Here is a 17,461-nt window from a genome sequence, read left to right as displayed (position 1 = left end):
TGTTGATCGTGAAGAAAGGAGACTTGTATGAAACAAGTGCTCGAGAAGAAAGATCAGAGATCCCAAGGGAATCAGGGTTGATCGGAATGTTTTCAATGCACTAAATGAAGTGTCATTTATAGAGGATGAGATCGCCCAAAGAAGAAACCTTGGACTAGTGAACCCTGCTTGCAGTGGAGGACTTACCCTTTTAGGGGTTGAAGCGTTTGGACCTGCGGATAAAAGACTACACCTTGTGTACACGCTCTGTTTTTGCGGCTAGGAGAGTTGTTCAAGTAATCAGTGAAATGACTGATTACTGTACATATGTTGCCTTAGCTCAGTTCCCGGGCTTTAAACCTTTGAACATTTTAACCCTTCAAGCTGTCATGTATTCTTAGTCATTTTATTAAGGTTTGAGCTACACTTAGATAGTGCATAAAAGCTAAACCGGTTTTTCAATGGTTGTTAACAATTGCACTAATTAGTTTTTCAAGCATCACGGAGAGGATTGACCTTTTTCTTGAGTGGTGATTGGTTTCCTATTTTGATTATGTTACGAAGTTGAACCCCAAAATTTAAGAGTCACAACTACAACCACATATAGATATAACATTAGTGATAAATAAAGCAAAAGAATAACAATAATAATAAAACAAATTGGAAATAAATAATCCCACCTAACTCAATTTGTCCGATAATAATCCCAAGTCAGTTATTGGCCGATAATAATCCGAAGTGGTCAACTTTTTTGTAAAATAGTCCGCCGTTAAAATAGCTTAACGGAATTAAGTTTTTTTCCGAATTACAACCCGATGTTTTAGGGCTTTTGATCAGAACGAGATACGAGTCGATTGATGTAAAACTTACCTCGAAATTGTGCTTGAAATGGCTTGATTTTTGTTAATTGGAAGTTTAAACACCCGAATTGAAGTACCGTTTTCGTGGGTTGGGGCAGTATTTCGAGGTAAGTTTTACATCAATCGACTCGTATCCTCGTTCTGATCAAAAGCCCTAAAACATCGGTTTGTAGTTCGGAAAAAAACTTAACTTCGTTAACTGCGAACTATTTTACAAAAAAAAATTGACTAGTTCGGATGATTATCGGCCAATAACTGACTTGATATTATTATCGGCAAAATTGAGTCAGATGAGATTATTTATTTCCAATTCGCCTAATAATAATCATAAAATACCAAATTGTGCATGTTTATCTGGTTTTAATACATTGTAATATCCAAGTGTAGTAGTAACTTTTTGCAAGCACATCGAACCTTAAAGTTTAAACATAGCACATTACCTTGCATTATTATGGTGACCATATATAAACTATATGCAACTAGAGACTCATGTTTAGAATGTGTTATACTATATAATATGAGAATAACAACAAGAAGAATCCAAGTAATTACTTTATGTAGCTCTTAAAGTAGGCACATATGATATATCTATGGTACAATGTTGAGTAACCTCCAAGGAAAATATCTCATGGTATAATTCAAACTTATCTATTTCCTATCTTAGAGCACATGTGCATCCATAACATTTATATAGTTTTAGACATGGATAAAATGCAAATCAAAATATCTAATAACCTATAGATAGGTACTTTTAAGAATAGAATCCTATCAAGGGTACAACCAGAGTGGTCAAGAGGATTCACGTATAGAGGCGGATCCACCCTTTAGCTAAGGTGGGCGGCTGCACCCTTTGAAAAAAAAAACTTTAATGTATATTTTAAGCAAAAAAATCCGACCGCACCTCTTAAAAAATTGGTTGAACACCTCTTCCGCACCGCCTAACAAATAATTTATGTGTCCGCCACTGTCCGCAGACCGCCCGGTCACCCGAAATTAATTAATTTTTATATATAAAATCCGAGTTTTTAAAAAACAAACATGAGATGGATCCCCTAATTATAACCGGTAGACAGTATAATCCTTTGATGACCCCCCGATTCAAATTTTCTGGTTTCACCACTGAATCCCATATACGAATGACATTATATCGGGTTTATATGTGGGAATGTGAATATATTTATATGGTTTGATGTTTTTCTTTTATTCAAACTAGATTTTAGTGGTATTAATTTTTGTTAAGACTTATATCTTAAGATGAGTTAACATCGTCAATAATCGTTTAGACCGTGTTACTAAGAATCACAAATACTTACAAATTTATCATCACTTCAAGTAGAGTCTTAAACCATAAAGAAAAATTAATATAAGGTGACTAAACGTCATGCTACATCTTTTTTTTTTTTTTTTTTTTGAACAACAAATTTGGATCACTATAATGATCGATTTATTAATGAAAACCAACGGTTATTCATTTTTCAAAAGGTGTACATTATCTCAAAACATACCATGACTAACATGTTTTTAAATAAAATTAGAAAACATGAAAAACTAATACATATTCACAAACCATTGTGGAAAGTACAAACCCCAACTCACCAATTCACCAACCATTGTGGAAAGTACAACCCCCAACTCACTAATTCACAAACCATCGTGGAAAGTACAAACCCCAACTCACTAGAAACAAGTTCACCATATGAATTATCTGGTTTTTGAAACATAGAGCTATTAATATCATAAACTATGAAAGGCAGGAAAAAACTTAACACCATAAGAGAGAACAAATAGGCTTTGAGGGCTTTCACCCGTCGGTTGTGCACATCAACCCCAACTTCGAATAGAATACCCACTTGAACCGCTAAAGGAGGATAACTTTGACACTCCACTCCTCCACCCGGCAAAGTCTCCCGCTTGTTCCATGTAACAAACATGAAGTTTGCGCCCCGATGCAAAACTTGTACACATAAAAGGGCTTCTAAGTTCAAATATGTATTTAAAAAGCATCTGTTAATGCCAAATTCACAAAAGTAGCTTTTATTGATCAAGAAGGCTCATGGTATGTCTTAGGCTTGGCCTGGGATGGTAGAGCTCACTACATTATCCCCATTGCATTTACTCCAAGGTGGATCATGTAGAGGGGAAGTGTTCTTCCTTCAATTACATGGTATGTTTGTGCTTTTTGCGGCATTCGAATCACTAGTTAACACATCACAAGTTGGGATATCAAGTAGCTTATTCACGAGATTGGGATCACCTATCTACATTGTGTTTAATCAAATGCAATTCTTATTGGTTTGATGTTTGTCATTCTTACCCTAGAAGATCTCTCATACATCGAGATATCGTCATGGTATCATCAACAATTACATTGATTTATATCTCTATCGTGTAAAATACTAATATTACCGAGAATACAACTAGTTTATGCAAGTTGCTAAAATATGCCACATTGGATTATTATAGTATGAAAACCAAACATTACATTGATTTATATCTATATTTCCTAGAAAATATACCAAAACTTATTGTGATAATTCAAGAACAACTCTAATTTGCAGGTCAATCTTCGGTCAAAGGTAATGATTCAATTACACAAATTCAAATTAAAAAAAAAAAAACAAAAACAAAAAAAGAATATGCACATTTGTAGTTTCTCTCATAAGATAACCATTGAATTCCAGTAAAGGTTAATTTGGTAATTTCAGCATGTTACCGGAATCGTAACAAACAGCAACTAACCACCAACATCAAATCTCAGCCGTTGAACCACCGTCTAGATCTGCTTACCGTGAAGTCTAGCTAACGCCATAATATTCTGATCCGACGGACAAAAACTAAACCTCCTATGCAACATCAACCCACACAACAAACGTCCACCGTCCGATTTCACACCTTTCTTTCCCGCCACTTCACCGGTTAACCTAACGCCGTTAACATCCTTGAACACCGTCGTCGTCGAAGAAGAAGACGACGACGTCGTTGAATCATTTCCGTCGGATAAATTAACGGAATCTTCAACAGGAATATCAAACGATTCTCGTTCTCCTCCAGACGACGTCGTTGAACGTTCACTCCGTTTCGAACTGCTTCGAATAAGATTCGGATGCCAGGAGAGCCGCCGTTCACGGCGGCGTTTCTCATCGTTCTCCTTTTCTCCGATCAGATCTCGAAAACACACGGCGGACATTCCGTCAAACGCTGCAAAATCCGCACTCTCGTAAACCGTCGCAGCGATGTTCAACACGCCGTGCACTCTCCCCGACGGTCGCCGTATGTGTACTGCGGAGAACGCCGGAGTTCCGATAACGGCACCGGTTTTGGAGGAAACGAGTGAGCTGCTGCTTAAGAGGTAACGGACGGTGCCGATTAGGTAATCTCTGATGTAACCGCATGCGTAGATCTCGACTTGAACGGCGGAAGTGTCGCCGTAGATGAACGACGGAGGAACACGGAAGATGAACTTCTCGTTCCACGTAGGGTTTTCGCCGCCGACGCGGTCGAGGTGGCTGCGGAGTTTGGATGACGGATCTACCCAGGCGATGGCGTAGGTGTGCATACGGTGCATTTTAGCGGAAGGTGGAATCTTGAGGCCTTGTGCTGAGATCAGGTTGATCTCTAGAATTCTTGTTTCTGGCATGATCGATTGATTACGCAGAAACTGTGAATTTGGGGTAATTAGGTGGTGATTTCACTGCTGAAATCGAGATCAAGATTAGTGAAAACTGATCAAGAATTGAAAGGATTCAATTTGGGGGAGAGAGAGAGAGAGACCATGAGAGTTTTAAGTTTTGCTCTCTCCGGCGGTTTGAAGTTTTGCAATGAGTGTTTTATATACGTGACTTTAAAATTACTAAAATATCCTTTTCGATACCACAAAAGAAAATGTTTAACGAATATATTATCATTCATTTTGAGTATAATCACATAAATCAGTTGTGTTGTAGTTAACATTAGTCATTCTTTCCTATTGATACATGTGATTAGTTTTAGTTCAATTTAAATCCAATTCAAACTCGCCGGAAGAGTGTTAACACACCGGAGAAGACAAACTTTAGTCATCGGAGAAGGTTTTTGACACCTGACTTGAACTTTATGTCGGAGGTTTCCGGAGAAGATGATCGGAGATAATAGAAACTTGCTGGAACAGATTTGTCTGGGTTACACAAATTCATAAATTCCGGCGACTGTATATATTCTCCGGCAACTGTATATATATTCTTCGACGACTGTGCTACGTCATTTGTGTCATTCATAAATGTCGGTGACTGTGCTTCGTCTTCTCCAGCTATTATGTATTACTCTGGCGACAATTAATTTGGTTTTTTTTAAATACGCTTGTAGTAGAAGGGTAATAGCCAAACATTCTGACAATTCATAAATTCCGGCGACTGTGCTTCGTCTTCTCCGGCTACTATGTATTTCTTCGTCTTATCCGGCTACTATGTATTACTCCGGCTACAAGTTGTCACACCCGCTCAGAGGCGGAAGCGCGTGGTGTGATCGTGATTGATTCTCATTGCATACGAATTAGCAAACATTCTATATGATTAAAATAAACTCCAATGCCATTCATAAGTTTCAAGTTTCAAAACATAAGTTAAGTGTTTACATCACTTCAAAAGATAATAAGCATAAAAGTTTACATCATAATTCAAATTCTAAATGATCAAGGATTTTTTCCTCATATCACCGCAAAGAGGCGGGATATGATGATAAATCCTACAAAAGTGATATAGAGTGTAGACACATGACTTCTTGGAGCAAAGGACTGCAAAGCATTCCACTAATTACCTTAAATACATGTAAGTTTGAAAAATCGTCAACAAAGTTGGTGTGCATTCATGCAGTTACTTTGTATAAAAATGTATGAGTTGTATTTGTATAAAATGTGGTCTGTAGCTGTAAAAATGTATTCAATAAATGTAAAATGTATAGAAATCGAGATCGCTAATGTTTCGCGAGGACATTAACATGTGTGACGACATAGGAAACATCCAAACCTAGGCGATTTATACATCGATTACCCTTCGACTGTGACACAAAAGCACTCTTCCGTGTGGGTCAATGTGGACCAAGAGTGAGATTGCCAATACCCGGTAGATCTAACCCTTCGTTCCTTGGTCTAAACTTAGATTAATGGTGCTTACGTATACCCTATTCGCACATGATCTATTGTATCATTCCTTAGTTTAACATACCATTTGTACATGTATTTTCCCTAAAGTTTAGAAAACTAGAAAATGTTTAAAAGTGGGGACATGAACTCACTATTTTGGGTCTTCGTGTGTCCTAACTTCACCGGTCCCTTCTTGGTTTGCGACGTAACCTATAAATGTTCTACGTATGTTAATCACCTAAACTTGTAATTTACTAAGTACAAGTTACCCATCTTGGTTTATGTATCTGTTTCGTCTTAGATGTATATGTTCTTGAATTGTTAATATATATTTTATAGAAATATATATAATTTTGTATACGTGTGAGTTGTGTTAAGGGTCTAGTTCTTATTACGGCTTCGTGTCACACCCTGGCTTTTGCGGAAGTGTGGGTTTATTTGGTGTGACTTCTTAATACCATAGCAATCAATCATAACAATGCTATATGATAAAAACAAGAAATGTTCATCCATTAATAAGGTTTAGAATAACAATACAACATCATTTTTAAAATAAACAAGATACAACCATAACATAATTTAAAACGTGTTCATATGACACAAAAAAGGCTTGAATAAAAACATGGTTTAAGGACATGTAACCCGTCCAGGTAAGGGTTACACCTCCTGAACCTACTACCCTGGATGACGTCTTTATTTAGTACGCAGCTTGACACAAATGCAGACACTTGCCAGATCCCTTAGTTTTCCTGAAATACATGTAATTTGAAAATTCAACAAAAGTTGAGCGAGTTCATGTGTAAGTGAGTATGTACAAACCGTTATAATGTGATTGTATGTATTAAAATCCCTGGTATGTAGCAATTAAGGAAAAAGAGATCACCATTGGGTTGCAAAGCCAATGATATGTGTGAAGTGATGCAGGAAGACTCAAACCTAGCAGATTTCAGCGTCGGGCTCATAGTCACCCCATGGTCCACTCAGCGGACTCAGGAGTGGGGCTCGCTACACCCGAATAGATCTATCACTCATGACCCTCGGTCCTACAACGAGGATTAATGGCCTTAAGTTCTACCTACCCACTCAGATGATCTAAGTAGTATAAACCCTCCTTAAGCTAATCATACCATGTAAGTAATGTCTGTAATAATTGTAACATGTATTTCACCCCCGAAGTATAAAACTGAAAACAGTTAAAAGAAAAGGGGGACATGAACTCACAGTATTGCGTCTTCAGTATGTGTAACCCAAGTCTCCTCAGCCAACACGACTACCTACAGTGGACTAACGTCTATTAGACGAACAGGTCGTGCCTTTGCTTAATATGAAGGTTTTTTTGAGTTACGTTTCTTGTGTTCCCAAAATTATTCCAGGTTATAATTATTTGTTAAAATAAATTATTTTAACTTTAAATCATATTTCGTTTTGGAATAACTGATTAAACAATATTTTCTGTTAATGCTTCTCAAGTATGTATTTCCTTCCCAAGGATGGGGTATCTTGTACATGTGTTTTCGTATTTGTATTTGTATATCTTGCCAAGTAACGGCGTCGTATTTCGGTGTATTATTCCAAATAAAAATATGTTAATATATTCCCCATATATATTTCCAAAACGATATATTTCAAGTCTCACTTAAATATATATAAATAAACCTTATTTTGTTTAATCATGTATTGTTCCTGAAAAATATATATTTTTCTCAAAAATTATATATCTTCTAAATATACTAGGAAAATATATTTTTATCTCCCAAAAATAATATATTTTCTCGTTGTCAAAAATATGATATACTTAGTAATATTTACGAAATCATATTTTCACTCTCTTCATTTCCAAAATAAGATTTACCAAAAATATAGTGTAATGGTATATCCCGAGATATTTCATAAGTTACGTTTCTGCGTTCGGTTTCACAATATTATGTGTGTAACTTAAATATTTATTCCTTGTGATTTTTGATATTATTTTGGAGTTGTAATTTCCATGATATTTTGTAAGTTATATTATTTTACCCTAAAATAATATAACTAGTTCACAGAATAAACAAATAATCACACAAGCATTTTAGTATAAAATATATATTCTGAATATATATATTTAATAAATTTTATTTACGAAAAATCAACCTCCGGTACTTAGTATTTTTGTAATAAAAATCATGGCGAAGTTTATTTTTGAAAGCCAAGTTAAAAATACAATCGTAAACATTGTTAGAAAAATATTTCTAAGTGTTGAAATTCTAGAAAAATTTCGCCAGAGTTTCCTTTGTAAATGGAGGTGTCCATGCTTTTTAGCATATCATTTTCTTTTGTATAATCATTCAAACAATCACCAACCAACAATATATAATCTCTAATTACCAATCTTGACAAAATAAGCATAAACAATAAACTTATGAACTTGAAAAATTTGTAAAAGCAAGTAGTAACTTACTAGCATAATTAGTAAGTCTTGTTACCTTTAAAAATGTGATTAGTTTCTTAAAAGCTTTATTTTTAAAGAGTTTGAATATTCACAACTTCTAGTCATAATTTCTAAAAATATTTCTTTGTGAAATTTTCCTTTTTACACAAGTGTTCCTACACTTGTTTATCCACTAAAAATGTGTTTAGTTTATGTAAGATCCAAGTTTTAACAAAACTCATACTTTTCACTTGGTTCTTTCGAAAAAACCACTCATGGATCTTTAGATCTACAAGATTACAACCTACCTTGTTCTTTATTTTTCAAGAAAACATGTATTTATTCAAGTTCATAGTTTAGGTATGGATGATTCCATCATGCATAACTTTTCTAGCTTTCACATCTTGCTAGTTCATGTCTTTAAACATGATCTAGCAAGTCCATGTGATGAACCATATCATTTTATCTAGTAGACAACATACAATAATCATAACAACACAAGAACAACATGATTTCATCTTCATTTTAACACTACTTCATCACTTTGTTAGGTTATGTTCAAGACTTTGATTATGTTCTTTAGAGTTTTCGAGATTTCACCATTCTTTTTACTATTAACCACCAAAAATATGAACAAGATGAAGATCTAAGGCACTTACCACTAGCACAAGGCTAGGGGAGTTTCAAAGCGTAAAAGTGATGGATAAAAGAAAACGAGAGTAGTCCTTGAGCTTCCGAACACACCAAGCTTACTTGTATGGCCTCTTACACCTTTGGGAGTATGGAGATTGGTTGGAAGAAGCTTGAAGGTGGTGATGGTGGTGTGTGGTGGTTTCGGCCGATCCAAGAGGAGAGGAGAGGAGTTTGGGGTGTTGGTGATATGTGTGGAGATAAGGATGAATGATGAACTTGTGGGTAATTATATAATACTCCAACACTTCTAATATCCATTAGGTTTCATGTTCCTCTAGTACAATACAAGTTTAATAAATAAATCAAAGTAATCAAGGGTGGGTCTCCATCCTTGTAACCGGTTTCGTAAGGAGGGGGGGGTATGGGGTTGGGTTGTAATGGATGGTTACTAATTAGTTAGGATTTAAATGTTAAGTTAGTATGTTAAGGTGTGTTGTTATTTATAAAGTGTGTTAGAGTGTTCGGGGACCCTAACTAGCTCAGAAAAGTAAAAACAATGTGTTTGGCAATATTTTTATGTTTCGGGTAAAGTCCGGTTGCTCGGTTGGGTATTGTCCGTTAAAGTGCTAAATTAATCCGTAAGGTGTCTTTTATAATGCTTTATGTGACACATTTAATTCCTAACACTTTGGAAAATATCTAGGACTATTTTGCCAAGTTTTTACACTTTACTAGCATTGTTAAATGCTGAATTTTGGTTATTTAGTGCAGAATTCTGCACTTAAAGTATGTTTTAGGCACTTCCGGGCACTATAACTATCACCTAGTGACGCAGTTTTATGATCCTCACTACCCTACACTTCCTACTAGTGTAGTATTCTATTCCTGGCTTACACTGGCCTTAAAAACAATGTCTGTTTAGGTGCTGGCATTGTCAGCATGTCTCTGGGTTATCCGCTCACTGTGCTAACTGTGCTTTGTGCATCAAGTTTGTCACTAAAGTTTGTGTGTAATAAATGGAGTGACAGTATGAATGTGATGCATGTGTATGTATGTAACAGAAATCAGAAAGCAGTATAATCAACCGTTGTAATTAAGCACAGTCATTAAGCATAAATCAATATTAATTAATTGTACGGATGCATGCAAATTTGACAGTTGTCACACTTCGTGCTTCGCACGAGTAAGATGTGCATATCTGAGACATGTGTGGGTCGTGCCCATTATAGTCGGGTCTCACTCGTTCGTCGCGTTATTGTTAATTTATTGTATTTTCTATTTGTAATTATATATATAGGAACGGGATCAGGAGAAAACGCTCAAAAGTGTGAGAACAGTGAGAATGCATCCTGGCCTAACATGTGGCGCGGGACATGATCAGGGTCTGAGGGTTTTTTTTGTCTTTTCAATCTTCTTTTATTTTCCCAACGCACTATAACATTTTCTGGCGTCTAAGATTTTTTTGGCGTTAATTGTATTTATTAAACTTTTTGACGTTGAATTAATTGTTTTTGTGTCACATAGATAATTTTTGGCGTTATAGCGTTTTTTGGTCAATTTTTTTGGCGTTTTGTGGCGTTTTGTATAATATTCACTACGAGTCATTAATATTTTCATAAATTAACAATAAGACCAAATGTTTTTTTTGGCGTTTAATACATTTGACTAGTTGCTTTGCCAGCACCCGTTCTCACAGTTTTCACACTACTAGCGTTTTGATGTTTGTAGTTTTGGCGTTTTATATAATAATGTATTTTATTTGTAGAGAATTAGATAACAAAACAACAGATAACTTGATAACAAAACAATATAAAATGAAAAAGAAAAAAAATTAAAAATGATAATCTAATTTCTCTTCCGAATCTTCACTATCATCAGCTCCTTCTTCTTGAATTTGTTTTGGCGTTTTGAACCTTTAGAATACCTTAGCTACATGCCAACTTTCCTCCATAAACCCCGTCTTTTTTAGACGAAGGTGCTTAGTGGCATCCTGTGTTTTTGTGTGATCTTCTTGTTTGGTGGCATGTCATTAAAGATCAACTCTTGCTTGATGCTATTTGTAATAATGGAGTCCAAAATAGCATTTTACCCTTGTGTTGATCCCTTTATTCCATGCCTATATTCATCAAGAACAAAGCTCACATGATGGCATATCACTGTCATCAATCTCTTTTTCTTGAATATTTGTCCATCTCATTCAGCAAAATATTATTGAGATAACCCTCTCAGAATAAGAATCCATTCAGTGAAAGCTTTGCCATCTGTGGTTTTTTTAACTAACATTTTTTGGCGTTTTAAAGTGAGTTGTTTCTAGAGGATTTGGTGTTTGTGTTTTCTGGGTGTGATCAATTTCATTGTGCATAGACCCCTCTCTTATAGGAGTTTTTTGGTGCGTAGTTTAGGCAGGATTTTTTTATTGTAATAAATGATAGTAATAAAGTAACTGTCTTTTCAGTTACTGTTTTTGTATTTACTGTGTTGATCAGCTTTTATCAGTTTTACAGGTGATAGACGTCACATCTTCTAAGTTTGGCGTTTTTTTAAATGGCGTTATGTCACACCCCCAAAATCCACCTGCGGAGTATCACCGCTTAGGAGCGTGACTGACCAGGATCAAGCCACCAATCATATTGAACATGTAAGTATATAGTAAAAGTTATCCATCAATACGAAAGGTGTTTATCAAAACCAACATAGTTAAATATAGCGGAAGCATTAATGTAAAGACCCAATCATAAGTATTAATGTATAAAATGACATAAGTAACCACGATCCATATGCCCACAACGATCTGCTCCTCCTTGTGCAAGCTCCATAAGTACCTAAGGTCCTGAAAGGCATGCAGCAAATAATCAACAAACTAGTTGAGCGAGTTCACAGAAAGTAAGTTCGTATTAATAATGCGTATGTTCATCTAGTGGGGGGGCTTCCCATGCAAGTATACACTACGGGTGAGGGATTCTCACATTTATCCTTAGAAATGGGGGCTTCCCATTATGGTACTTACTAGACTATTTACAACCATGTGTTCTTCTTAAACCGAGAACAGGAATACGTACTAGGTCACGCAGGATTTACGTGAGTGCCCTTCCCCGAGGACAGTGGTACGCGTGGGGTTTACGTAGGATTTACGTAAGTGTCCTTCCGACCCGGAAGACAGTAGTGGGTATTAGGTTACGCAGGATTTACGTAAGTGTCCTCCCGACCCGGGAGACAATGGTAGATACTAGTTTACGTAGGTTTTACGTAAGTGTCCTGACTATCCTAAGGACGATGGTCTATAGTCTAGTGATTGCGTAAGTACGAGTAATCATTCCATATCAAACTTTCCAACCCAATTCCCAACCCGGGAATCCCATGCCTTGGCTGTGTGAACTCACCTTGGATTGCTCGGCAGATACACAGAGAGAGAGGGTTCTTGAACTAACAGTGGTCAACCACGTCCTAACAGGGTTACCATACAAGTCAGGTTTTGACTTCAAGTTATGCACGTATGTATCAGATAAGTTAACACGTTAGGAACACGTATGGGTCATGGCAACACTTATTGCACGCTAACAGTCAACAGTGTAGTATAATCATACATTTGTGCGATTGAACGACTAACCCCAATGGTACCCGGCCCAAATAATATATGTGATCCAATAGCATAAGCGGCCCATATATATTTATTTAACACATAAGTGACTTGTGCGGCCCGGATCAGGTTGTGCGATCCGGCCGAGTTGTGCGATATGAGCTAGCCCAGCCCAATAACTAACATATGGCCCAAAGTTAATTAACATATAATAATCTTGACTGAGTTGGGTTGTGCGATCAGATATGGGCTTGTGCGGCCTAGTCACAACAAACAACAACTATTCAGCCCGGTCCATGTATCTTGTGCGACCCACTTTGGGCTTGAAGGCCCAACTGTTAACGCATGTGTGACCCAGGAAAGCCTTGTGCGACCGGATGTGTCTTGTACGGCTGACCAGCCTTGTGCGAAGGAGGTCTTATGCGACTAGGGGCCTTGTGCGACCAGGAGCCTTGTACGAGTGGGCTCCCTTGTGCGACCGGCTAGTCTTGTGCGATTGGGGCTCTTTGTGCGATTAGTTCAATCATTCCAATAATCAAGCAAAATCGGTTACAACAATCACTAACAGTTTCCTTATTTTCATATCAATCAATTAACACAATATCCAAACATATGATTAATCTAATATCGATCAAACAGGCCATTACATCAAGAATTCGTATGAACCCTAGTTCGATTCATTCATGAACAAAATTCAAAACATTTAAACATGTAAATCCTAGATCCGTGTTCTTGATCCCTATCATCGAACATGTGAACAATATCCAAATAACATCACACAACAGCCGATTAGTCATGCATCCGATCTAAATCATCAACACATTCAGTTTACAATCAAACTTAACAAAAATCCCAACAGCATATTACGAGACATCCGATTAACCATGCACACAAAACATTATGATTTATCATATAATCATGTATAATCAAGGCATCATTTATCAAAGCAATTAACAGTACAACACTAACCGTGATATTCGAATGGGTTGAATGAACCGATGTGAAAAGCTTCGAGTGGGGAGGGGCTGCCGTCGGGTTTCAAGCAAAACGAGAGAGAGAGAGGAAGTCTAGGGTTTGTGTGTGTTATGAGAATTGTAACAAGTGAGGAGTATACCCCCTTCTTACTATGATTAAGCGTGCAAGGGAAAGTGGGCCGACTCCACCTTGGGCCGCCCTATAAGTCCAATTATAAGTGTACAAGTGGTGTAGCCCGAATGGCTTGTGTGATCGGGTGTAGTGTTGTGCGATCAGATCAAGTCGTGCGTTTAATACAAACATGCAATACATACACACATGCACATAATAGCATCTAATAACATAACATTCACATCAAATTCACTTTCATAAAAGTCACATATCGTACACATACGTTACATTAAAGTACAAGGATTGGTTTGGAAATACGAGTTGTCACATTATCCCCTACTAAAAAGAAATTTCGTCCCGAAATTTGGTATGCACTCACTGAGGGAGCTAGGTAAGTTGTATTGTTCACTGGTTTTCCTGGGGTGTCACATCCTCCCCCCGTTGATCTGGAATTTCGTCCCGAAATTCCAAAGTAGTAGCTTCAGCCTCAGTAGTGGTTGCATTGGTTCCGAATAACTGGGGGTACTTTTCTGTCATCCTGTCTTCGCGTTCCCAGGTGTACTCTGGGCCACGTTTGGAGTTCCAACGTACTCGAACAAGAGGGATTCTCTTGTTTTTGAGGACCTTCACATCCCGGTCCGTGATTTCAACTGGTTCCTCGACGAACTGCAACCGCTCGTCGATAGTGAGTTCTTTGAAAGGAATGATAAGGGTCTCATCTGATAGGCACTTCTTCAGATTCGACACGTGAAAGACATTCTGAACTGCCCCGAGTTCAGCTGGTAGGTTTAGCTTATATGCTACTTTGCCAATCTTCTCAATGATCTCGAACGGTCCGACATACCGCGGATTTAGTTTGCCCCGTTTGCCAAAACGAACCACACCCTTCCAGGGTGAGACTTTTAGTAAAACCCGGTCCCCGACCTGAAATTCCAATGGCTTTCTTCGCTTATCCGCGTAGGCTTTCTGACGGTCGCGTGCTGCCGCCATGCATTGTCGTATCTGTGCAATCTTTTCTGTGGCGTCCACTACAATCTCTGGACCCGTGATCTGACTATCCCCCACCTCTGCCCAACAGAGAGGTGACCGGCATTTACATCCGTACAATGCCTCGAATGGAGCGGCTTGTATGCTGGTGTGATAACTGTTATTGTACGAGAACTCCACCAAAGGGAGGTGCTTTTCCCAGCCGTTGCCAAAGTCTATAACGCATGCCCGAAGCATGTCTTCAAGAGTTTGGATTGTTCGCTCAGACTGCCCATCCGTCTGAGGATGATATCCTGTGCTCATGTCTAACCGTGAGCCGAAAGATTTGTGCATCGCTTGCCATAGTTCTGACGTGAATCGTGCATCCCGATCCGAAATGATGGAGGTGGGCACCCCGTGCCTCGAAACAACTTCCTTAAGGTAGATGTCTGCGAGAGTGGAGAACTTATCCGTTTCCTTTATAGCCAGGAAGTGTGCAGACTTGGTGAGTCGATCCACGATCACCCATATGGTATCATTCCCCCGCTGGGATCTAGGTAGGCCTGTAACAAAATCCATGGAAATTTCTTCCCATTTCCATTGAGGTATCTTAGGCTGCTGAAGTAGACCCGCTGGTTTCTGGTATTCAACCTTGACTCTCGCACAGGTCAAGCACTTGCCGACATAAGTAGCGATGTGGGCCTTCATGCTAGGCCACCAATAAGTAGTTCTGATGTCGTGGTACATTTTATCCGACCCTGGGTGTACCGAGTAGCGAGACTTGTGTGCTTCATCCATTACAAGTTCGCGTAGACCGCCATAAAGTGGGACCCAAATACGCCCCGTTACATAGTAGGCACCGTCTGCCTTCTGTTCCATTCGTTGTCGTGAGCCGCGTAAGGCTTCAGCTTTGACATTTTCAGGTTTCAATGCTTCTACCTGAGCATCTCGTATCTGTGTAGGAAGGCTAGACTGAATCGTAAGCTGTAGCGCTCGCACGCGCCGTGGTAGAGTGTCTTTCCGACTGAGGGCATCAGCCACAACATTGGCTTTGCCTGGATGGTACTTGATGGCGCATTCGTAGTCGTTAAGTAGTTTAACCCATCTTCGTTGACGCATGTTCAAATCCTTCTGCTTAAGGATATGCTCGAGACTCCTGTGATCGGTGTAAATCGTGCACCTGGTACCGTACAGGTAGTGTCGCCATATCTTAAGCGCGAAAACTACAGCTCCCAGCTCTAAATCGTGCGTCGTGTAATTCCGTTCGTGAATCTTAAGTTGGCGCGAAGCATAAGCAATAACCTTGTCGCGCTGCATTAACACACATCCAAGTCCCCGAATGGATGCATCACAATAAAGCACAAAGTCATCTGTGCCCTCTGGCAAGGAGAGGATAGGTGCACTGCAAAGTCTTTCCTTTAGGTGCTGAAAAGCAGTTTCCTAGGGATCTCCCCAATGGTAGGCGACACCCTTCTGTGTCAGTAGTGTAAGCGGCTGAGCAATCTTTGCGAAATCCTTGATAAACCGTCTGTAATACCCCGCCAAACCCAAGAATTGGCATATTTCCGTTGGCGTACGTGGTGCAGGCCAGTTTCTGATCGAATCTACCTTGGATGGATCGACATGGATCCCATCCTTGTTCACTACGTGGCCTAGAAAGTGGACTTCATGAAGCCAGAAGTCGCATTTCGAAAACTTAGCGTACAGCTGTTCCTTCCGTAGGAGTTCCAGAATAAGGCGTAGATGCTGCTCGTGCTCCTCCTGACTCTTGGAGTAGATCAGAATGTCGTCGATGAAGACAATGACGAACTTGTCAAGATAGGGTTTGCACACCCTGTTCATAAGGTCCATAAATACGGCAGGCGCGTTCGTTAATCCGAACGGCATGACAAGAAACTCGTAGTGGCCATAACGAGTTCTGAATGCGGTTTTGGAGACGTCCTCATCCCGGACTCTCAGCTGATGATAACCTGACCTCAGGTCTATCTTCGAATAGTAGCACGACCCTTGCAACTGGTCGAATAAGTCGTCTATGCGTGGAAGAGGATAACGGTTCTTCACCGTTACCTTGTTAAGTTCACGGTAGTCGATGCACATTCTGAACGTACCGTCTTTCTTTTTCACGAAAAGTACTGGAGCTCCCCAAGGCGAAGAGCTTGGACGAATGAAGCCCTTTTCCAAGAGCTCTTGTAGCTGCTTTGACAATTCCCCCAATTCTGATGGAGCTAGACGATATGGTGCGCGAGCTATGGGTGCTGCTCCTGGAGCGAGCTCGATTTGAAATTCGACCTGACGGTGAGGCGGTAAGCCAGGTAAGTCTTCAGGAAACACCTGAGGGTAGTCGCGAACGATTGGAATATTCTCCAATTTCTTTTCCTTTGCTGATGCGTCTGAAACGAGTGCCAAGATTGCGGTGTGACCCTTCCGCAGACACTTCTGAGCCTTCAAGAAAGAGATGATGCCAACCACAGCACCACTCTTGTCGCCTTGAACTTCAAGAGGTTCTTGACCAGTACGGGGAATACGAATGATCTTCTCACTGCATAAGATCTCTGCCTGATGTTGGGACAACCAATCCATCCCAATAACGATATCAAAACTTCCCAAGACTATGGGAATAAGGTCGATGGAGAAAACTTGACCGGCTAAGACAATACTACAACCCCTGACTATTTGCGTGGCTTCTAAACTCTTACCGTTAGCTAGTTCTACGACGTGTTTGGTGTTTAGGGGTGTTGGTGCACGTTTTAACAATTTACTAGCTTTCACAGAAATATAACTTGTATCCGCACCCGAATCAAATAAAACAGTAACATAAACATCGTCGAGGAGAAACT

The 17,461-nt window shown here is 39.0% G+C and overlaps 1 protein-coding gene across 1 annotated transcript; it reads right to left on the bottom strand.

Moving 5' to 3' along the window:
* Positions 1 to 3,350: 3,350 nt before the first annotated feature.
* LOC110923352 lies at positions 3,351 to 4,660 on the bottom strand. Its single transcript, XM_022167467.2, has one exon. It carries the CDS (start codon positions 4,474 to 4,476, stop codon positions 3,613 to 3,615), a length of 864 nt encoding a protein of 287 aa, XP_022023159.1. The 5' UTR covers positions 4,477 to 4,660; the 3' UTR covers positions 3,351 to 3,612.
* Positions 4,661 to 17,461: the final 12,801 nt, after the last annotated feature.

The sequence above is a fragment of the Helianthus annuus genome, chromosome 17 (genome assembly GCF_002127325.2).
Source record: "Helianthus annuus cultivar XRQ/B chromosome 17, HanXRQr2.0-SUNRISE, whole genome shotgun sequence".
Taxonomy (NCBI): domain Eukaryota; kingdom Viridiplantae; phylum Streptophyta; class Magnoliopsida; order Asterales; family Asteraceae; genus Helianthus; species Helianthus annuus.
This window is presented reverse-complemented; position numbering and strand designations above follow the sequence as displayed.

What these genes read in the sequence shown, in the direction of transcription:
- LOC110923352 (XM_022167467.2), bottom strand. Translation starts at nt 4,476, where the DNA reads ATGCCAGAAACAAGAATTCTAGAGATCAACCTGATCTCAGCACAAGGC.